This window comes from Nanorana parkeri, unplaced genomic scaffold, assembly GCF_000935625.1.
Source record: "Nanorana parkeri isolate BGI_ZX_2015 unplaced genomic scaffold, ASM93562v1 scaffold756, whole genome shotgun sequence".
NCBI lineage: Eukaryota > Metazoa > Chordata > Amphibia > Anura > Dicroglossidae > Nanorana > Nanorana parkeri.
In genome coordinates, this window is record NW_017307024.1 from 66,592 (window position 1) to 89,936 (window position 23,345).

At 42.9% G+C, this 23,345-nt stretch overlaps 1 protein-coding gene across 3 annotated transcripts in view; it reads left to right on the forward strand.

Moving 5' to 3' along the window:
* The first annotated feature begins 1,783 nt into the window (after nt 1–1,783).
* The window catches only part of MED24 (mediator complex subunit 24), a 54,900-nt gene continuing 33,338 nt past the window's right edge, over nt 1,784–23,345 (forward strand). For 2 of the 3 annotated variants that reach the window (XM_018564495.1, XM_018564498.1), the window contains exons 1-7: nt 1,784–1,859; nt 5,601–5,739; nt 7,908–7,990; nt 9,655–9,693; nt 16,258–16,331; nt 18,931–19,154; nt 20,925–21,036. In XM_018564495.1, the coding sequence (XP_018419997.1) occupies nt 5,610–5,739; nt 7,908–7,990; nt 9,655–9,693; nt 16,258–16,331; nt 18,931–19,154; nt 20,925–21,036 (662 nt within the window). In that variant the 5' untranslated portion in view covers nt 1,784–1,859; nt 5,601–5,609. The remainder of the gene's footprint in view (nt 1,860–5,600; nt 5,740–7,907; nt 7,991–9,654; nt 9,694–16,257; nt 16,332–18,930; nt 19,155–20,924; nt 21,037–23,345) is intronic. The other variant, XM_018564496.1, reaches the window with a different exon arrangement.

Here is a 23,345-nt window from a genome sequence, read left to right on the forward strand (position 1 = left end):
TTATGTCCGGAGTTCTTCTTTAAATGTATGTACACTTTACTAGTTCAATAAAATATTATTTTAAAAACAAATATGAAAAGCTATGTGTGCCAAATTTATACCTCCTAACTGGCCCTCATTTGGAACCAAATCCCTCTGTCCTTTCCTCCTCAGTTGTCCCTCTTTTTGTTCTGATGTACAGATGTCTGTGAAAAGGTTCTATTTAACTACCAACAGTGTTATTCTGAACTAAAACCTTCATCTTATCTTATAATTATCTTGTTTCTATTTTGAAAAGCCAGTATAAAGGAAAAGTAATTGTGGAAAACTATTCTGTGTTTTACCAATCATTTTTGGCATATAAATTCCTAATGGTCTGCATAACTGAAGGTGTGTCCATTGCCTAAATACATTTGGTGGCATTTATCAATATGGCCCTGTCTTTTAAAGTGTCACATCCCTGATTTATAGTTCCTACAGTGACAGATTTACTATCCTAGTTTATGATTAATTCCTAAATACCCTCACATAAGGAGAATTGGCTCAAAATTGTTGCAAACTTGCAGAGAACCTCCTCTAGGACAGACCTAAAGTGCATAGCTGACTAATTTAGCTTCATATGCTTAAAGTGACACTAAACTCAAGAGCTAAATCTTAACATGCATTCAAGTACCTTAACTAATAACAAAACTGGACCTTATTTGTGTATCACTCAGCTGTAGATCTTCAAATCATCTCTGAATGGTGCTGACACTGTCCTGCCTTCTGGAAAGTGGCTACTTTTGTTCCCCATGGTCCCTGTGTGTGTTGTAAAGTAGCCACCGCTCCCATGATGGACTACAATCAAATGGTTAGTTTACTAATGTGTACTAAAATTATTGTCCATCACAGGAGCGAGCTTGGAGTGGTGGCTACTTTACAACACACACAGGGACCATGGGGAACAAAAGTAGCCACCCTCCAGAAGGAAGGACAGTGTCAGCAGTAATTCAGAGATTTTGAGCGATTTGGCCCCAACAGACTTTGATAGACTGCCAAAAGAAGCGCTGTGTAGTGTGACAAAATGCGCACTGTAGCTCAATGTCACTCAGCTCAAATCAGCGCTGCTTTTTTTTATGTAGCTCAGTGTGAATGGGGTCTGAAAGTTTGGTTGAGAGCTGAAATAAGCACACAATGGACAGCTAGAATTTCTTGAAAGTAACAGTTTTTGGAGAGATTGAAGTAGTGGGTGAAAGTCCTCTATAACAAGTACTCAGTAGCGCTTCTAGAACGCGCGAAAATTTGGAGGTCTTGTTATGCCACAAATGATGGACGCAATTACTGCGCAGTTTAAAAAATGAAATGTCACAAAACACAGTTAGGGAGTTGCAAACATTAACGTTGCAAGAACACTAAACTTTGCGGTTAGTAAACATGACATTTTGGTGTTTGCAACTACAAATTTTCCCACATTTTCATAAACTCCCCCCCCATTGTGCTGGAAGGCGCCCCTCTGTCTCAACTCAGAAAGTTTAAATATATGTTAAAAACTACCCATTACAACATTTCAACGTTAGATAATAAAAATAGGAGAAAACAATATTTTGTTTCTCTTTTGAATCACCTTCTGATACTTTTGTGGGTAGCAGACGCATGTGCCAATACACAGTGCCGACTGAGGGGAAGAGTAGCTTTCTGCTGTTTCTAGCGCCTCATGCAGCTCACGTGTCCCACCTGCCACCGCTAGAGAAGAGCGCCATCCCATTCACTGACTGTGAACTACCACTCCCATGAGCACTAGCGGGTCGCCGGACGTCATCGCTATGCGACACGACCAAGCAGGTGGGCGGGGCTGTCATGGCGGTTCCCTATTCAGTGGACTGAGTGTGAATTGATCGGAGGTAAGAGGAGTGTTGTGATGATCATGTTTGTTGTTGTAATATAATGGCTGGGGCTGCTCACAGTCGTCTTCTAGATTAGCGACCAGCAGGGTGGTCAATGGTGGAATTGCAAAGTTTTCAAGAATTTCCTTTTGGATTCAGATCTCTCTGTTCCTCGTTCATAAGCAGCTGCCAATCTTCAGATCTCCTCTACTATTGTGTATAAATAAATCGATAGTATTTGTATTCTGCTCTTAAAGTGCATCTGGTGTATTTTCACTGAGCAAATATTGCTCAGTGATAACAGCGATCCACAATATGGACACATATTGTAATTTCCGGTTGTAGTATACCTTAAAGTGTATATAATGCCAAAAACTTTTTTATTTTGGTTTTGGATTGAGTGGCGAGGGGTTAAAGCTCCTGTCTGTTAATGTTTTGCTTAGTGTGTCCCCATGGAGAGATTTCCCATTGCTTTTTGTACCAGAGATGAAACAGGAAGTTAAAGGAAATAGATTCTCTAGCTCTCTTAAGCTGGCCATACACTAGTAGACTTACGAATTAACGTTTTGTACGAAAGATCTTTCTTTAACAGCCGATAATGCCATCAGACACTTGACGAATGTCAATCGAAATTTTGTTCAATTTCGGAATGAGATGAGTTTCCCGAGCGAAAACCACATTCCCTCCTGTTCGGTCAAGTTTTTTTGTCACTATGGTCGAAATGGATTCTCTATTTGACCCCATCAACTAATAGAAAGCTGTACGAAAGTTCTTATGAAAATCTAAGTAGTGTTTGGCCTGCTGGCTGTTTTTTTTCTTGTTCAGCCCTATAGAGTCGCTCATCCACACTAGACAATGTGTATGGGGAATTCCCCCACCTGGTTACTGTACTTTGACAATGATGGGGTTCCGTTGTCAGAATACCCGACCGGTGACTGTAGCTGATTGGTCACCTGAGAATTTTCCAACTGGCTCCTTTGACAAAAGTCAATTGGAAAATGTATTTGTGCCCAATTATGAGAGACGCTGACAAGGCTAAGCACTGCTCTATTCTCAGTCAGAACTCAACCAGAATTTGATCAGAGTATGGCCAGCTTTAGACAGCACAGGACCAATGGGAAATTTCCCCTGTTCTGGTGACAACTAGAAAATGTTCGCTTCTCCTTAACTTTCTGTTTTGGTGACAGTGGTCAGCATGACGGATAGGGAGGGTAAATCTCCCCAGCAGGGACATAGATAGCAATAACAACCTGATGGGATTTCTCATCCTTCCCTACACTACCCAAAACTAACAAAGTTTCGCCTGTGCATACACTTTAAGCGGCTGCCTGACTGTTATGGAGACCCATGGCTTCAGTACTTTCCCAGTCACTAACACAGAACTAGTATTCGGATCAGGAAAGAGTTCGGGTCATGTGACTCTTGCTGATGACTGCTCAGTAGATCCCTAGTTCATCCATTTCTCAACCTTTTTTCAGTCATGGCACACTTTAGAATTAAGCAAAATCTCGAGGCAACCCAGTATAACATATAAGAAATGTATATGTAAAAATGCAAAATCCAGGTAGTGTTTTGGTATGGATTTTAAGGTGACCACTTTCACATGAGTCCCTCTTTGCATCAGGAGCCACATGTTACATTAGGAGGCACCTTCTTTCACATCAGAGTCTCCACTTCATACAAGCCCCTCTTAACATAGCCCCCCACCCCCACATCGAGGCCTTTTACATCAGAAGCCCCCTTTGCACCAGGAACCGCCATCTTTCACATCAGTTCTCCCTCACACTAGTAACCCCCCTTTCAAATCAGTGACCCCTTCTTTCACATCAGAGTTCCCCATTTCATATCAGGAGCCCCTTCACACCAGAAGCCTGCCTGTACCTTGGCATTGCATGATGCTGTGCAAAAATGTTGAGGCAACCCAGGGTGCCACAGCACCCTGGTTGAGAAAGGCTGCACTTGTGCCAAATTCATGTTTTTCAGTGAACCTTATTTTGCTGTAGATGGCATGATCAGTGCAAAGCCTTCTGCCAGATCCTGCTCCTCCTCCGCTGACATGTTTCATCCCCTCTATGATAAAGCGCTAGATTGGATGAGGCACGTTGGTGAAGGAGGAGCAGGGTCTGGCAAAAGACCTTGTGCTTGTCATGTCATCTTTGTATTGATGAATAAAGTTCATTTCCCCCCAAAGAAGGATTTGGAGGAAATGCAGCTGCTTACTTGGACTTTGCATGCTATGGGGAGGACAGACCATATTTAGCTGTGGCACCCTTGACCGGTGGTAGTAAGCCAGAACTACGCCTAGCGCAGGGGTGGGCAACTCCAGCCCTCCAGCTGCTGTGGAACTACAAGTCCCATGATTCATTGCAAGACTGACAGCTACAGGCATGCCTCCCAGAGGCAGAGGCATGTTGGGATTTGTAGTTAAAGCACAGCTGGAGGGCTGGTGCAGCCCACCCCTGGCCTAGAGCCTTGCTGGTGCCGGATACATCCCCTCCCCTTCATCTTGTCGTCCATTCACAGACAATGCGATTGATGCGATTTGAGCACTTGACTACTTTAGCACCTCTGTCTCTCCTGAAGCACCCAGAAGTCCGGTGCTATCTGCCGGGGCCGTCATGCTGCAAGATATTTTTATACAATACAGCAGTCCTCTATACATAATATACACCTTATTAGAGTTATGATACACACCTAGTGCTATGTGTAAAAATAACACATTTTTTTTCCAAGAGATGAGATGGATTTTTGTAATTGTGGAAACACAGCGAAAAACAGCGTTTCGCACATCAAAGTGATGTTTTTGGGAGATATCTCAGCTTAGAAAGTTGGAGGTGATAGGACAGCATCTTCCAGCGACAGCTTACAGTGGCCAAAGATAACAGTATGCATGCCTACCCCAGAGGTAGGCAACCAGAGCACTCCAGCTGTTGTGGAACTACAAGTCCCATTAGGCAATGCAAGACTGACAGCCACAGGCATGGCTCCTGGAGGCACAGGCATGCTGGGGTTTGTAGTTTCTTCACAGCTGGAGTGTAGCGGTTGCCTACCCCTGGCCTACTTTATTCAAAATAAAAAAACAGTTTTACATATAAAGTGCAACTGAAGTCAAAACTTTTTTTAAATTTAGGATAGACCAGAGAGGGATTATTATGCATGTTAGGTTGTTATGGCTGTTGGTTTCCCCTAAGATTCACCCCCTCTATTTGTCTTGTGACCGTTATCACCGAAAGTGAAAGAAAATCCCAAATTTTGGTTTGTCATCAGCACAGGAATAGTTGGGAAATCTTCCAATGGGGACACTAGTTCTGGTGACCACCATGTATTTCCGTCACATTGGAGGGATTACCTATCACTTCCCTGTTGTGACTATTGAACTAGAAGTGAATGGAAATCTCCCCAATGGGACAGGGCACTGGCAGGGTTATAACCCCCCTTACTCTATCCAAAACCCCAAAAAACCCAAACTTTTGACTTCAGTTTTACTTTAAGCTTTTATTTTTAGAATAAGGAATCTGCCTTTACTCCAGTGTCCTTTTCTAGGCCTCATGTATAAAAGGGCCTGAGGGAACTATTTCTATTCAGGTGACTGGAGAAATGAAGAGGGGATCTAAATGTTCTTCATATAATAAGAATAATAGGTTCTCCTACATAAGAGCTTTGTCTGTAGCAGGCTGGCGGTTTGTCTGTGTTCATCATGACTAAACACTGTTTGAAGATATGTGTGGATGTAACAGTGGCCATTTTCACCCTAAACAGGTCTAAGCCATGAAGTTAATGAATCTGAAGCAGGCCATCCTGCAGGCCTGGAAGGAGAGATGGAGTGACTACCAATGGGCTATCAATATGAAGAGATTCTTTCCCAAAGGAGTAACATGGGACATCTTGAACTTAGCAGGTCAGTTAAACTGAAAGTCAGCTGACTGCTCAGGTTAAAGTGCAGGTTCAATTTTGTGCTTCACAAATGTTTGAAGGGTCAGTCTATCCAGAACTGATCATTAACTTTTTGGTCAATGCAGAAGAGTTCAAGCTACCCTCTCACTATCCTAATGGAACCCGGTAAATGTGACTCTGTAAACCAGGGGTATTCAAACTTCAGCCCTCCAGCTGTTGAAGAACTACAAGTCCCATATGGCATTGCAAGACTTTCAGAGGCATATTCACGATAGGATTTGTAGTTTCACTACAGCTGGAAAGGTTTCACTCTCATTAAGTGAGTGTGGCCATGCTATTTGACACATCTTAAAGCTCTTTAAATGATGGTTTTCCTTGTCACTTGCTTAGTTTGCTCTTGTACCGGGTGTCACTGAGTTTCGTTGGTTTAGTGTTTGGGTCAGTTTAAGCCCAATGCTCCACTTAAAGTGTATTTCCACTTTTGCAGTCAAATTTGAGAAATCCTCTCTATGTGTTTGTGTTTTTCCATTCATACAGCATAACACATTTTTTTTTTTAAAACTTTTTAGATGTTTTGTTGCAGCAGGCAACATGGCTGAATACAGTTTTTTTTCTGTCCTTTTAGAAACACTTAGGATTGAAATTTGAGGATTGTGTTTCTCTCATTATCTTCATTACCATACAATGTAGAAGTTAGTTTCAATCCTTTTAACCCTTTGTTAGGTCAAGCAGTGTTCAGATCAACTTTACAAATTATAATGTAATAAACCAGCAGAGGTCAAATACAACCCCTCCTAAAAAAAAAAAAAGGAGGAGAAGCAATTAGAAATTTTAACCCTTAAGAATCTAGGAAATCCTAACCCAAGTAAAAAAGCAATTTAAACTGCAAGATGCATACATATTCTGTTTAGCTTATGCTATATGAATGGAAGTATGTAACACATAGGTGTTATCCCAATTTGGCTGCGAAAGCGGAAATACACTTTAAGAACAACATAAAAGTCTCAGAACACCCCAAGAGATTCCAAGACCGTGAGCCAACAGCACATTGATGAGCTAATCTCTTTGTTACTCTGCTCTGTCCTTCTATTAGCATGCTCATTGCAATGTAACACACTTTATGGGCTGCTTGTGCAGCTTCTCTGAAAGCTCTGCTGTACAGGGACTGCAAGAGGCTGATAAGAGTTCCAAGTCAGGTACTTATACTATTTATTTATAAATCTTTAATGATGTATTGGTAATTGGAGAGGAGTAGCAATGTATAGCTGTCTGTCAGGAGTCCAGCTTTAACCATTAAATTACATACCTGCAGACAAGCCAGACCCTAACCCTAAGCCTTCATTCACACTTGAAAAGTCCGGCACGGCCGTATTGGGCAGCTCCCGGGAAGGGCAGGTGCTGTGTGTGATTAGTACGCAGACCCTGTCCTCTATGGGACTGCACATCTGTGCGGGTGAGCGTACTCGTACGCTGACAGGATGGATCCTGTCTGCGTCCGAGCCAGGAAACACGCACCCCATGAACCTGCACTTGAGGTGAGCTTAGGGGGGGCGTATGGCCGCCTAGTCCCATAGAGAAGGACAGGGGCTGCGTACTAATCACACGCAGCACCTGTCCTTCCCGGGAGCTGCTCGATATGGCCGTGCACGCAGCACAGAGCTGTACGTGCCGGCCTTTTCTAGTGTGAATGAGGGCTAAAGTTCTCACTGCCCTAAGCTGCCCTGTGCCAGGCAGCATTTACATTGGAAGGAGAGAATGCTTGCAGTTAGTCTTCTTACCCTTTGTTATTGGCTCTTAACCTACATTTCAGTAGAACTCTTAGTGCAATACAAACATTGTACTCTGATCTTTGTAAACTCCATGTATAATACAATGTTGTTTTTATAGCCCTAGGACAGGTCTCAATTGTTTGCCTTCTGCTAGACACTAAACAAAAACAGATTAATGAGTCCATAATAGAGTGCCATATCACATAGGGGTATGGAAGAAGGAGCTTTGCCAAAGGACCTCCTCCTTTAACAAATATGTCTACCTCAGAGGTCAACTGCGCTCCACAGTGAACCATATGAGAAACAGAGCATTTAAAAACATTTCTTATAAAAAGTTGGGAATTCCTGCACAGCAGTACATATTTGCAAGCTTCATTTTTAATTAAGTTGTATTCTTCTGCAGAAGCACTCTTGGATCAAGCCATGATTGGACCAGCGCCCAACCCTCTGATATTGTCTTACCTCAAATATGCTATCAACTCTCAGGTATGCAATCTAATACAGTCTTGTTATTGCATTGACCACTTCGAGAATAATTAGTTTACATTTGGATGTTGATGGATAATCCCGGGCAGGACGGATCTAAGGGCCCGCGTCAACGGTCTTTGGGCTTTTTGCCGATAGCATCAGTTTGAGACGCTTGTGAGATCATGTAGAATTTATTGACGGGTGCATTTGACCTCCTTCTGACTTGCTTTTGACCTGCTTCATGCGGGTTTTGCATTAGCGTAGACTTCCCATCAAGGCACACTCTTAAGTTGGTGATACAAATTGGAGGGTAATGTGACATTTGTTTGTAATCCAAACCAGCAGAAGGTTGCTGAGAAAACATGTGTGCTTGGATTACCCAAGTGGGAATGTTTATATCAGTGCAGAGGTTAAGGAGATCAACTTAGATATATTCAGTGCCTTGTCACTGTTTACTCTCATACAACACATTTGATTGCTGTTTCCCTTGAGATCAATCAGTTTCTGCTGCATGATGAGACAATTGCCTCATTGAGACAAATGCCTCAGTTTTTTGCTAGTGTCCTATGAGTTTGAGTGGCTTTTCTTCACCTGTGCTGAAACAAAAGTCTAACTAATTTTTTTTGGCTAGTCTTCTTTACTGTGTAGTTTGTTTGTTTTCTTGGTGACTTCAAGATTCCTTGTTATACCTCTGCTTTAGCACCCCTCTGTGTTTTTTACTGACCAGAAATCCAGAGACCTTGCAAGTTCATCCCCATGCACACTTCCTGTGCCGTCCTATCCTATGTTATCTCAAGCAGCTCTAACTAGTTAACCTCCTAAAACTAGAGAACCCTATCCCCCCTGTTACAGAGATGAGAGAGTGAGGAGTTCTATAGTCCTAACACACTACATGTTCGCTGCTCCTCCATAGATATAGTACTATGAGTGAGTGTTGTCACTTTAGGACACAAAGTTTGTTACTGTCAGGATCAGCAGGTGATCACCACAAGATCTAAGGACTGGTAATCTGCAAAATATAAAATGTTTGTCCTTTTGTTCACATACACTTTGAAAGGAACCTAACCTTGCTTAAAATGTTTTTAAGGTAGTAATAATAATACTGCTGAAGGTGTAGGGACCTTGTGTTGCCTGCAAGTACCTGTGTTCTTCAGATCGTTCCCTGTGTCCCTGTGAGGCTTCTTGTCTATGAGGCCTGCATTGTACGTGATGATTTCAGCAGGCCGACAGTTGCCAGAGCATAGGGGGAAGATGCTGTGGGTGCCGGTCTTGGAGCCTGTGGGAGCAGGGATCAGGTAGGTAAAAGTCTTATACACGGGTACCTAGACATATCGAGCAGTTAACCCATGCAGTGCAAAGGCAGCCTCACTGCAAGGGGATTTTTTTTAAATCTGAAGATAGGATTAAGGGCTCTTTACCAGGAGGACAGTTTGATTTTGTCTTTGCTTTTGTGTGCACACTTTAGGGCTATGCTATGCATAAACATCTAACTTTTGGTATGTTTAGCAAATTAGTACAATGTGTTTGCTTAAAAAAAATATGAGGCTTCCTAATATATTATATCACACTCTGTGTCCTGACCAGTCTGTTGATCCAAAAAATACAGAGAGTATATAAATATTTTTTTGCAGTTTTGATTCTTGATAATCTATGTAGACTAAGTTGAGCAATTTCTTCTGCAGATGGTATCTTACGCTACTGTCCTGACTGCCATCAGCAAGGTAAGATTCTCCTTAATATGGTGTCTTTAATGTTCCACTGTTCAAAATGTTGAACTTGGTTTAAACTATTGTTGTTTGTAATTCAAAGATTAGTTTCTGGTTATAATCAGATGATATTTGTGTGACCAGGTCTGTCTCCTTCGCGTCTAAGCCTATGGAAGTATACCTTTAATGAGAAATATTGGGGTGGGTGCATTGCAAACCACCTTGGCTTTTTTACCGATCCTTATTTTTATTACTTTATGTTGCTCACTAGGAACAAGTCTGCAAATTAGGAGAACCAGAGTTAACCTTGAAGTCATTATCTGCATATTGTTTCTGGTTTAATGACTCAAAGTATTGAAGAAACTAGTCAGCATAAAAACCACAGAACTGGGATTTTCAGAAGTAAAACTCAGCAGTGGCATTCTCAATGCTTCTCTCATTACAGGTTTCTTTTAAAAGATTATATTAGTTAGGGAGTGATGACTCTGAACGTACGACCGCTGGTGTACGCTGACAGGTACAGTTTTGATGTGCCGATCCTGGTGCATCACACTGTTTACTTTTTTTTTTGTTAAAACTTCATTCAGATGTCCCGAGTGAAAAAAAATCCCTTGTCAATGCTGTTCTGCCATCTCTGTCCCATTGGGAAGATTTTTCTTCACTTCCTGTCTGATAGCCATAACAGAAAGCGAGAGAAAATCCATCTAAAGAAAGTGAAATCCCTGGTGATCAGCAGGGGCACTAGAACTAGTGTCCCCACTGGAAGATTTCCCATCTATTTCTGTTTTGATCGCTTCTTGGCCTTTTGGCAAAGATCAAGTGTAGTATCTGTTCTTATCAGTTTTCGGTGGGGAAAAGAACCGTCCTTGCGGGGGATGGTTACTTAGTACTCGCTGAAGTAAAAGAGCGTGTGGGGCGGCTTCCTGTGAGAGGAGAACCGCTCAGTACATGGCTTTCTGACTGAGCGGATGCGAAGCTTGGTCTGGCTCGAGGGTTCGGGGGCGGCAGAAGCCCGTGGTGTTGTACCCTCTGGGGGTGGCGTCCCAGGGGTGCTCAGAAAGTCACTTGGGTATGGGACCCCACATGACTCACTGTAGCACTTGGTCACACACCATATTGCTTATTTCTGCACAACGCCTCTTGGACAGCCCTTATGTCCGGGGCAATATTTTTGCACTCCGGCCCCTAAGGCCTGTCAGCGTGGTGCACTGGCACTTTAGATTTATTTATGCACTCTATGCACGTTTGGCACTTTTTTATTTTTCTAAATTTGACCCACAGATGCTGATGGTGCAAGTTTCTTCGGAGCCTATTCCTGACGCTGGGAGGAGATTCTGTGCCTCGTAGGGGGTTCTCTGTCTCCTCCCACCCAGGAGGTGGGTCTCTCTTCGGGAGAGCCCACCTGCCTAGTCCTGTGAGGGACCTGTTGCGGCAGGTCCCCCCAGGAAAAGGGTCCACCCGCCTTCGGGTTGGTGGGCCAACAGTCTCAACCCCTGTCAGGAGCCTTGCGCCCCGGGGGGTCGGGAAAGTAGGTCCCTTCTTTCGAAGGACCCTGCACCCTTGTGCACGTTTTTGTGTGCTGTGATTTCACGGTTCACTTTTTTTGTTCACAGGGGAAGTTTGATGCACGTCCACGGGCTTCGATAAAAAAAAAATCTATTTCTGTTTTGATGATAACCCAAAATTTGGGAATTTCTTATACTTTCACTTTCAGTAATAGCAGTCACCAGGACAAATAGAGAGTGGGAATCTCCCTAGGAGGGGCACAGACTGCAATGAAAACCAGACTGGTGTTCTAATCCTTTTCCACTCTTAACTAAAAATAAAAAGTGGCATCAGAGTGCTGAGGTTGTACCATGTTACCCCATGCTGCACTGAAAAAATGTGCTGCATGCCATACTTTTTTTTTTTGCAATGCAGAGGTGTGAACTGAGCCAATTGAAAACAGCAGATTGGCTTGTCTGTGCGTTGGAAAAAAGGGCCATTGTAGCCCCAATGCATCTGGTGTTAATGACCCCTAAAGCTAAACTCCAGATACATATAAAAACAGTATAATGTATTTCAGCCTCTTTTTAACCCCCTGCACAGCACCACATAGACTGGGAGGACCAGTACTAGGAGCCAGTCAGGTTTGCTGCAGTGTAAGTGTGCTGACTGAAAAGAACAAAGTGAGCATTGGAATAACCTGATTAGTGTGCTGCAGCTTCATCGTCCAGTCAGCAGGCTGTGTGTATGTTCTGACTCAGCGGAGCTGCTGCTGCTGTAGTGAAGTGCAAGGCACTGGCTATGCTGTCTTGCACAGAATTATACTTGTGTTTCTGTAGCAAACAGAAGTACGAGTGGCAGAGATATGCTGTCAATGCCGAAAGGGCAAAGTGACAATGAAAGCCTAAATGAACAAGGTCCCCTGACAATCCAATGTCAATCACAGCGTCCAGTGATGTAGATCCTCATCATATATGCCTGAAGATGTTGACCCAGGCATAATAACCTTATTACAGTTCTGTAAGTTGCAGAGTGACTTTGCTGTGAAGCCACATGCCATATTTAGTACTGCCTCCTCCTCCTTGCAAATCTTTAGTACACATGTGGGTCTAAATCCAGTTCCTGCTGAACTTCCGCTCCCATTGTAGTGCTGCAGGTCCCATGGATCTCAGTGCTGTGGTCACATCTCCGTTCCCCTCTCCTCCTGGCCAGTCACATAACGGAGCCTGGGGCCATTTGCTTTGTGATTGGCCTGTAGTAGGGAGGAATGAGATGCAACCACAGCACTGAGGTCTATGAGGCCTGCAGCACTGAAGCCAGAGCAGGATTGGAAGTTCAGTGGGGCTGGACTTCCATTCACATGTATACTGAAGATTTGCGCTGAGGAGGAGGCAGGTCCGCTGAACTGCGATAAGATTATTGTGCCCAAAGTTGGGCTTTAAAGACACCCTGTTATTTTGCACTTTCCATGTCATTCTCTGCATGACGCCATTCCTCTGCCGCTCCTATTTCTGTCACAGCCACCACAAAATCCTCAGTGACTTCTGCACCTTCTCACATGATGCACTGCTCAGACCAAGCTACCAGTCGCTAGGCCCGAATACTTTCAAATTACAAAATGGGGGGCATCACTGCTATAAGCTTTGACTTACAGTGGAGGCTGCAACAGACGAAGGCGATGCGAGGGAGTGCTCTGAAGGTTATTATTAACGAAGTCAGGGCTTTAAAGAGACCCTGTCAATTTGGCCCAAGTGGCAATGAGCAAAACAGGGTCATGGAAAATTCCCTTGCACCACCATACGCTTTTTTTTGTTGCTGCTTTTTACACTTTTCTGGTCGACACTGGGTCAATAAACAAGGAGATGCCCATAGAAATCAAATGACCAGGAAATCTGAGGATGAAGGCAAAGACTGATGGCCGTTCTCTGTCAGCTGCATAAGGAACTGTGTAACCTCTGTACAATATAGTGTACTTGGCGTTAACTAAAAATAGTCTCGGGACTGTTTCAGTGGAATAAATATCATAACTGGTTTCTGTTTGGGCTCAATGTTTTTCCATTTCATGTAAGCCAGAAGAGATTGAAGATGAAATTAAGTATAGATGTCATTTAGCAGGAATTACAGAGCCGGCCTGTTTTTCCCCTCTCATAAAGACACGTTGGATTGTCGGAGGCATATGAGGACTGCGTGTTTACATTTTTATGTATACTTTTCTGTGTACATGATATCGCGTTCTGGTCACATCGCCCCCGGAGCGGAAAAAAAAAATCAGGATCCTTGCTGAGAAGTGCAAATATTTACATTAGGGAGAGAATTCTGGTCAGAGAAGAAGGAGATGTATGGAAGTGGAATTTAGCCTGCTGCATCATGGGAAGGTTATGCGGGGTTTGGCTCAGAGACAAGCTATTTGGAGAACCAGATTTGTTTATCGTGATGTGTACATGGGACACGGGTCAGACATTGTCAGGAAATGTCATAAAGGTATTTTGAGGAGGAGCACATGTTAAGAGTAACAAAGTTATTCTCCAGGCAAAACAGAAAATGTATGCAGTAAAATGCAAATGGCTAAAACGGCCTACCTACCGCTTGGCTGTAGTGCGCCATGCCACCCCATATCTAAAAGTGTCCTTGTTTCTGGTGACCCGGTGCTTTGAGACCACAGTATTACTGTTGATTATCTTTCAATAAGATTTCAGTATTGTATCTTCTCTCTCTCGCTTATTGATCACTTCCTAATCACAGGGAAAAGAAGACGAAATATAATAAGCTGCTAAGGCTCGCTGTGTAGTGACAATGCAACAGGTCCAATACTGTCCAATGCACCTAATAGTCACTGAGGGACCTCTATGTAGGGGCACCATACACACTTCTTTTCACAGGTATATACATGGCATGATGCAGGGCACTGCGCCATCATAGATTATCTGGCTTTGTTTCTTTGAAAGGAGATGACTACTCCTATGCTTGCTTTTCTTTCTAGAAAGCTTATAGCTCCCTGGAAATCCTGTGTCATAGATGCATCCTTTATTAAATCTTTATTTGTAATGCATATGTTTTATTTTCACTGGCAATCAAAAGTTTGGAAATGTTAAGATTTTTTTTTTTTTTTTAAAGAAAAGGCTTACAGTAGACGTGATCTGGGTAGCTCTGCTATGATTACTTCTATAGACCTTGTAAGTGCGAACCCCCACCCACGCCATGTTTCACGGGCTCACATGCTTGCCGTCCGAGAACACAAAAAACAGCTCCAGGCTGGAAAGAGGAGGGAGAGCATCGAATAGTCTTTCATAGATCTATCCTTTGGCTACTAAACCAAAAGCACTCGTCTCTGAGCACTTCCGGGTTCATGGCTGTCAGATTCTGGCCAACGGTGGCCAGGTAAGCAGCAGATTGGGGATTATCTGTCCTCGATTTGCCTTAGCATAGTGCTCAGAAGACATTGAGGCTCTGGTAGACTGCTAATGTTTCCATAATAAGTACCTGTGACCAGCACAATATTATTACATATGATGCTTCTCACACCTTAAAGTAAAAATCTTTTATGTTTAACTCTTGATTGATGAACTGTAAAGCTTTAATGCATCACCTAAGTACAATTTTAGGTATCTTGCTTTTTTTTGCCATTTTGTGGGCGCGTAGAATTTTAAGGCTTGTCGTATTTGGTATTTATTTACTTCAATACAAGCTCATCTTTCATTGGAGATTATATTTTTATGTACATTAAAATTAATTTTTATCTGAAAATAAATATTTGCCTAAATATCAATAATCATTTTTTTTCTTCAGGTCCTCCGCTTTAAAAAATATATAGTTTTGGGGGTCTTCAATAAATTTTCAAGGCAAAAATGTGCATTTTAACATGTGTGTTAATACTGGAAAAATGAGTCCATCATGAAAAGTGGTAAACTGGTTTTAAATTATAGCAAGGCCATTACAAATGTTGCCACTTTTACTTTTTGAAATTGGTTTATTATTATTTATTATTCACATATCACTACATAGCCCTGTTCTGAGCAGCCATTTCTCCAGTGTCTTAACGGTAAACTCTCTTGGCTCATGTTTAAATAATCATGTTGAAATAGCTGGTTATCACAAACACATTTCCGACTATATTAGCACAGTTAAAACCCATAATGCTGTTAAAAACACCATAACATTTTATTTCAAAGTCTTTCAAAAAGGTAATTTTCAAGTTCAAAATGGACAATACAGATTTCCCCAAGGTTACCCCATGGGGTGTATATCAATAATTTGCAGAGCCATTCAACCTGCATATCTCTATGAACATTCGTTCTGTGTGAATAGAGGCAATAACGAACATTCTTAGTTTATTTTCCTTTCAGGTCGAATGTAATGTATTGTAATACCATATTGTAGCCACTAGATGGAGCAGAGGAAAAACGTATTTCTTATGCTCCTTGGCACCATCAAGTGGTCATAATGTGGTATTGCATTCAATCTGAAAAGAAAATATACTATGAATGTTACTTTTGCCCAAAGAATGCTTATTCACAGAGATTGGCAGGGCGAATGGCTCTGCAAATTGTTTGAATAGATCCCCATATGTCATATTGGCAAGAAGTTGAAAACACTATACATAAGTGTCCACTGAAGAGGGCAAGCTGGATCTAACCAGGATAGACAAAGAAGGCCCATATGGTCATCCCCTTAAGAGTTGGGCAGTGAACCATTAATTTTTCTTTTGCTGACTGTAGTTGCTCTTTTATCAGGAAATCCATTAATGTATCCAACCCACAACAAACTTTTGGGGCTTCCGATAGTTATATTATGTTGCTTTAGCAGGATCCTATTGAACATCCCCAAAACAATTGCACATTGCTTAACGGGGCTCCCAGAAAATGACCCAGCCATTTAAGGCCACCCCTTCATTGAAGTGTACATCTTAATCCGAGAATGTTGAATATACTATTTTACCGTGGACAATAATTAATAGATATCCACCCATTGAATATTGTGGGCAGCTTTGGAGTCTTGCAACTTTTGTTTTATTTTGTGAAACCAGACCTTGTTACCACAGTCTGAAAAGATCTATATGTTGATGTCTGTATGCTGACAGCTCTGTTTGCTTTCCAGTTTGATGACTTCTCCAGAGACCTTTGTGTTCAGTCTTTACTGGAAATCATGGACATGTTTTGTGACAATCTAAGGTAACATTTTAGTATCATCATATTTTGTACCAGCTATGAAACCTCAAGAATATTGAAAGCTGAACTCCGTCCTTGCCCTCAGTCTTGCACAGTTGTACAGGCTCCTCGCTTGTACTAAAATTGCTTTCCCTGATGTACTGGAGATGGAGAGAAGGGTGACAACGCTTGTCCTTTATAGATACAGTGGAGAACTAAATGTTGCCCTCGGGATAGGAAGTGTGTTTTTCAACAGTGAAAATAAATGGAATGAAAGCCTGAAAAAGCTAATGCAAGATACTAATGCAGCCAACTTATCTAAGCACTGATATGATGCAGTATAATTATTGCTCTTGGGCTTAGATATGCTTTAACACTCAATATAGTGATTTAAAGTGGACATGTCTCCTGCCCACAATGATAAAATGAACTAGTCCTTTGATCCTGCTGGCAAGGGCATATCTACAAATATTTGCACCCCTCGTGCCCCGCCCTGTGACAGGAGCTGGGCGTGACGCCGCCCAGAGCGCCTCTGGTTCCTAAGAGCCGGGTGGGGAGATGTGTATGGCCCTTACACATCTTCCTGCCTGGTTCTTAGCAACCTGGGACCCAGTGCTGGCCAGAGCGTCCCTAGTTGCTAAGAGCCAAGCGGGGAGATGTGTATGGCAGAAGGGAGGGGATAGAAAAAAAAGGCAGCTGTCTCTATGGGTCGGCGAACTTTAAAAATGTGATATGATTCTGCCAGATATCTTGGCAGAGCTGATAACTTCTTCTGCTTACTATTTTCAGTTAGCACTGTTCCCAATTATGTTTGTGGACTACAGAACATCTCCCCCTATGTTGTAGTAATGAGGGGGGTAGGTATTATGAAGCCCTACAAAATTTCCTGTAGATACAGTTCAGTGAGTGAGCATTGTCACACTTGGATAGGAAGAGTGTTGCTGGTATGATGACCATGTTAAAATTAAAGACTAAAACCCCAGAAAACTAATGCAGCCACCACATCTAAGGACTGGTAAGCTGCAGTATGGTACATTTTGTTCTTGTAGTTACATATGCTTTAAATATTGCCCTTTACCCCCTCCAGCTTTAATCCCTGCCACTCTTTTTACCAGCCAGAGCAGGAATGCTCTGTGTAAGCTCTAAGGACCCTCTCCCCACTGTACAGCATTCAGGCTTGGTGATTGACCACCCAGAGCTTTATCATTGGAGAATGGGGAGACAGTTGCATGTTTCCCATACCCAGAAGTATTGGGTATTGCTTTTCACTCCAGACGGCTGTATGTATTGGTAGGGGACAGAAGCAAAGCTGAAAATATGCCAAGGTACATATTGATTGCATGGGCAAAGCAAAGGATCATTTTGAAAAAGCATCACATCCTGGGCAGTTCAGACTGAGCATATGATGGAAAAATGTGGAGGTCCTCAGCATGCATTGGCTTTAGTCATGTGCTATTTCCACCAGGCCATTTATATGACGTCTCACATCACTCATTTATGTTTGTAATTAAAGTAGTATTAAACTGCCAAACCTTTTTCCAGTAATGAATCCTGATAAAAAATGTCCAGCACAGCATTTCTTTACATTTTTTGCCCAAGCACTTGGAGTCATCATGTTTTCAAACCGCTCCAATTCTCTCAGCTCAGCTTTCCTAAACTTCCTGTCTAGTACAAGATCACAAGTAACAGAGCAGTCTCCAGCAGCTGAACATTCACTAGCTTGGAGATGGGAAGGAGGAGGAGAGGAGTGAAGAGATCAGGGGGGTGTCTTGCCCTGCTGTGCCTCCGTGTTTGTGGGGACACATGCAGCTACTACCACACACAAGAGTGGCTCCATAGGATCATGTAAGGGAAATGAGCCACCTTAAAACAGGATATCAGGGCCAGTGCTCAGGGGACCAGTTGATTCTTCAGGAAACTCAAACTTTTAAACATCGAGGAGCAGCACCCATTGTAAGTCATTTGAATTAGTCTAAAAACCTTTTGACTTTAATATCATTTAAACATTGAAGTTTGGCTCAGTTTTTATTCGTTTTGGAGCAGCCTTCAAGTCGACCCTAAAAGTTCGCTTTAGAAGCTGACCTAATGAGGTACAGTGGTTCCTCGGTTCACAAACTTAATTTGTTCCACGATTCTGGTCGCGAACTGAGACAAACTGTGATCAGACCGCGATCTCGATTAGAGGAAGCCACGACCACGTGTCTGAGCAGGGAAGATGGCTGCGGTTGTGTTCGTCAGCCAATGCGGAGTTCGCGAATGGAAGCAAAATTTTGCCAAACTTCCTGTTCGCAAACAGAAGCGTTCATGAACAGAGGTACCACTGTATTTTGGAAGTAGATATTCCATGTAGTGTTCAGGATCCAGTATAATGTATGAAGATTGGGTGCATTGGTTGTCTGGCTCCTGAGACTGGTCCTGTCCTGGACTATTGTCAATAGTTTCTCAAAGTGAACACAACAAAAGTGAAGAACAGTGAACCTTCAGCAACTTTTTTTTTCCTTGGGAAAAGGGAGTATTATAGTTGCTGAATGTTATTGCTGTGCATCGGTTTTACAGGTGTTTCCTACGTGGGTAATATGATGGCAGCTCAACATTAATTTTGCCTGTATACCTTTGCTTCCAGCTGTCATGGTAAAGCAGAAGAGTGCATCAGCCTGTGTCGGGCTCTGATAAATGCTGTGAACTGGCTCCTACGCTGTTCTACATATTACGTGGAAAAATTGAAGGAAGTCTTAGATCCAGTGACTGGGGAATGCCAGCTGTCCATGTGCCTGAAGAGACTTGAGTCCATGCTTAGCAGCACTAAGAACCGTGCACTCATCCATATCGCCAAACTGGAGGAACCAAGTAAGCTTCAGAGGACCATTATAGTTGTTTTTCTTCTCCACACTGACCATTTACAGAGAGATCTTATGTAGACTTTTCCACGTGGCTGTTTTTCACAGCCACATGGAAAGGCCATGGTGGAAGGTGTTCCCCATAACAAGCAACTTAGTGTGAACTTCGATTTTCTAATCCATTCTTCTTTTTTTTTACAACAACTTTATTGGTATCAACAGTGAGGATAGCCAACACGTTTCAGGGGATTGGGGCTCCCATTTCTTTAGAACTTTATGAAATATGATTTAGCTTAATTTTAGTACCTTGTTGGTAGTGGACATCAGAGTACTGTGAAAGGTGTCATGTGCCTTGTTGCCTTGTCCAGCTCTGAGGAAAACCTTTTTCTATTAGTTTTATCAAGAGTTCAGCAGCCTAGAACCGTAAAACCATACTGATATAACATCACCATACTGATATAACATCACCACTGTTGCACCCGCATTTTAGCCGAGATTTTGTTACCTTACTTTAAGTTCTCTTCCTCGAACTTTCTTACCCCCACTAGAAGATAACTGCTGCAATCAGTTGTTTGCTGCTGGCAACACCCCTAGTTTTACTATCCTTGGGTATTCATAATCAATAGGTTTGTAAATAGGCTTTCCTATTAGCTGGGCAGGCCCAGTTCCTGGGGTGCATAATTCCTATTGCCTGATGCCCAGGACATGCAGTTCCGGGTGCCAGGCTGGTGTTTTTTACGACATTTAGCCATGCTGTGGGCAACCGTGTAGAGCAGGGGAGCCTGCATGTCCCGCCCCGCCTCCCCTCCTTGTTTTTCAGGGTTCTCCCTCTTCTGGGGGACCCGGGACCACGGTAAATGACTTCAGGATGGAGAGCAGGGAGCAGACCAGAGAACGTCCCTTCTTCAATCTGCTCTGTTTGATTAGTGAGACAGGAGTACTGTATTCACAGTGCTTCCTGTCTCAGCTGACATAAGCTAGGCTGCACAGGAGATCAAGCACAATGCTTTGCTCGATCTTCTGTATTGGAGGGCAGGGGAGACCTAGTCTTCACAAAGAGAACCAGTCACCTCCAAACGCTTTCACATAGGCTTGTTAGCCCCTGTGTGATAACATGCTTATGTGCTGCCCCCATTCCACTGTGTGCCATATTGTGGTAGCCAGGCAGCAGCTCTCTCTAACATGCACAATGTGCATTAAAAGGTAAGTTCACTTTCCCAAGTAATTTGGGAAAATGGAATTACCCACTCAAATCTTGGCCCCTTGTCCCCCTCCAGTCCTTTCGGCGAATGGTCCCTCCACTCTGCCGCTATGGGTGTACTATCTCTACCCCCTACTGCCGTCCAGCGCTGCCCTGTGCTGTAAATTTTGAATTTTGCTCGCAAACTGCGAGCACTCATTGGTCAGGTGTCCAATAGAAGAGCTTCTTAGCACGGTTAAATACAATTTTGGTTAAAATAATTTTTTGTATCACTACAAGTAGATTGGGCCCCACATTAGTCCTTGGACAAGTAGGTTTTTTTTAAAAATTTCCATACCCCTGCAGTCTATAGAATAAGAGTTTACTCACGGTTGAAGGTATTTTCAGCTTTGCCTCTTCCAGGTCTCCTGTGGACATATGAGGTCTGCAGCATTAATTTCTGTGATAGCTTCTCCCTCTCGAGCTAAGTAGCCTGCGTGATTCAGAGCTAATGGTTCCCGTGTCTCTGTCTCTGTATCGGATCAGCCATCTAGCTGGCAGTTATGTCAGACCTTGTTATTTTGTTTCTTCTGCTTGTAGCCTCCTGGGCATCCGTGGAACAGTCATTGCTACGACTAGCCGAATGTATAAGTCTCCTTCCCAGCATGCAGCTACGGAGCCAGGCGGAGGATTGTGTATCGTTAATCAGGAGGTACAGCTATGTCTGCTTTACTTACTCGCAGCGCGTATGTTTTTTATTTGAGGAGCACCTCTATACATTGTTGTGACTGTTCTTCCAAAAGCTTTTCATCTTTTTATAGCTGGAACATGTTTTACATTGAGATGAACCCAGTAAAAGCAGACAATTGCTTTGACTAATTTAGTGTAGAGGTTAAATTGCATTTCCTTAAGCTACCTATAGGAACACAGAAATTGTTTGGGGCCCCACTTGTAGAAGGCAGAGCACTAAGAACTGGAAGCACCTGATTCTCTTCATAGACACTGCTTCCATCTTGCTTCAGTACATTTATGCTATGTTAGGAGTAGAGATGAGGCTGGGCTTGGTGTGAACCCAGTTTGACCAGGTGCGCTCAAAACTGACTGCCACCCCCTCCTCCCGAATCAGTTGTGGGGAGGCACATTCCCCGCACTGCAGCTGACAATACTGATTTGGTCCGTAGGAGGGGGTGGCGGTCCGAGTTTTGAACGGGCTTGAGCAAACTCAGACGGACTGGGTTGTCGCCAAACCCGGCCTCATCTCTAGTTAGTAGATATTTAGTAGATTCATTCAAGCGCTGACTCTTTCCTGCTGACACTTATTCTTCTTCTTTGTCAGCTAGGTGGCAGCGGTGAGCTATGTTGCCTTGTGTTACAACGATAGGCACTTTTTAGGGTTTTTTTTGTTTGTTTTTTAGAACTTTTTTGGCAATGTACAAGGTTTCTGCACAGCACCACAATGTCTGCATTTTTGCATCTCACCACACATCACACCAGTATTGTGGGGTGAATGGGGCAAATAGAAAATAAAATAATGGTTTTACATGCGTCCTAGTGGTGACTTTTGTTGATCCAGTGTGGAAAATAGCAGGTCACCGCTATCTGTGTGAATTCGTCCTCAATTATTATTTTTTTACTGTACTGCACATACAGTGGCTTGCAAAAGTATTTACCCCTTGGCATTTTTCCTATTTTGTTGCATTACCACCTGGACTTAAAATGGATTTTTATTTGGATTACATGTAATGGACTTGTACAACATAGTCCAAAATGGTGAAGTGAAATCAAGAAAAATAAAGACGGAAAAGTGTTGCGTGCATATGTATTCACCCCCTTTGCTGCGAAGCCCCTACATAAGATCTGGTGCAACCAATTACCTTCAGAAGTCACATAATTAGTTAAATAAAGACCACCCATGTGCAATCTAAGTGTCACACCATTTCAGTATATAAACACCTGTTCTCAAAGGCCCCTTGCTCAAAGTTTGCAACACCATTGAGCAAGGGGCACCACCGAGCAAGCGGCACCATGAAGACCAAGGAGCTCTCCGAAACAGATCAGGGACAAAGTTGTGGAGAAGTAGAGATCAGGGTTGGGTTTTTAAAAAAATATCCGAAACTTTGAACATCCCGCGGAGAACTATTAAATCCATTATTAAAAAATGGAAAGAATATGGCCCCACAACAAACCTGCCAAGAGAGGGCTGCCCACCAAAACTCATGGACTAGGCAAGGCGGGCATTAATCAGAGAGGCAACAAAGAGACCAAAGATAACCCTGTGGGAGCTGCAAAGCTCCATAGTAGAGATTGGAATATCTGTCCATAGGACCATTTTAAGCCGCTGGCTAAGACCTGCCCTTCATGGAAGAGGGGCCAGAAAAAAGCAATTGCTTACAGAAAAACATAAGCAAACACGTTTGCGGTTCGCCAAAAGGCATGTGGGGGACTCCTCAAACATATGGAAGGAGGTACTCTGGTCAGATGAGACTATAATTTAGCTTTTTGGCCTCCAAGGAAAATGCTATGTCTGGTGCAAACACAAGACCTCTCATTCCCCCGAGAACACCATCCCCACAGTGAAGCATAGTGGTGGCAGCATCATGCTGTAGAGATGTTTATCATAGCCAGAGACTGACAAACTGGTCAGAATTGAAGGAATGATGGATGGCGCTAAATACAGGGAAATTCTGGACAATGACCCTAAGCATACTGCTAAAGCAACACTCGAGTGGTCTAAGGGGAAACATTTAAAAGTCTAGGAATACCCTAGTCAAAGCCCAGACCTCAATCCAATTGAGAATCTGTGGCATGACTTAAAAATTGATGTACACCAGCAAAACCCATCCAAGTTCAAGGAGCTGGAACAGTTTTGCCTTGAAGAATGGGCAAAAATCCCAGTGGCTAGATGTGCCAAGCATATAAAGACGTACCCCAAGAGACTTGCAGCTGTAATTGTTGCAAAAGATGGCTCTACTAAGTATTGATTTTGGGAGGGGTGATAGTTATGCACGCTCAAGTTTTTTT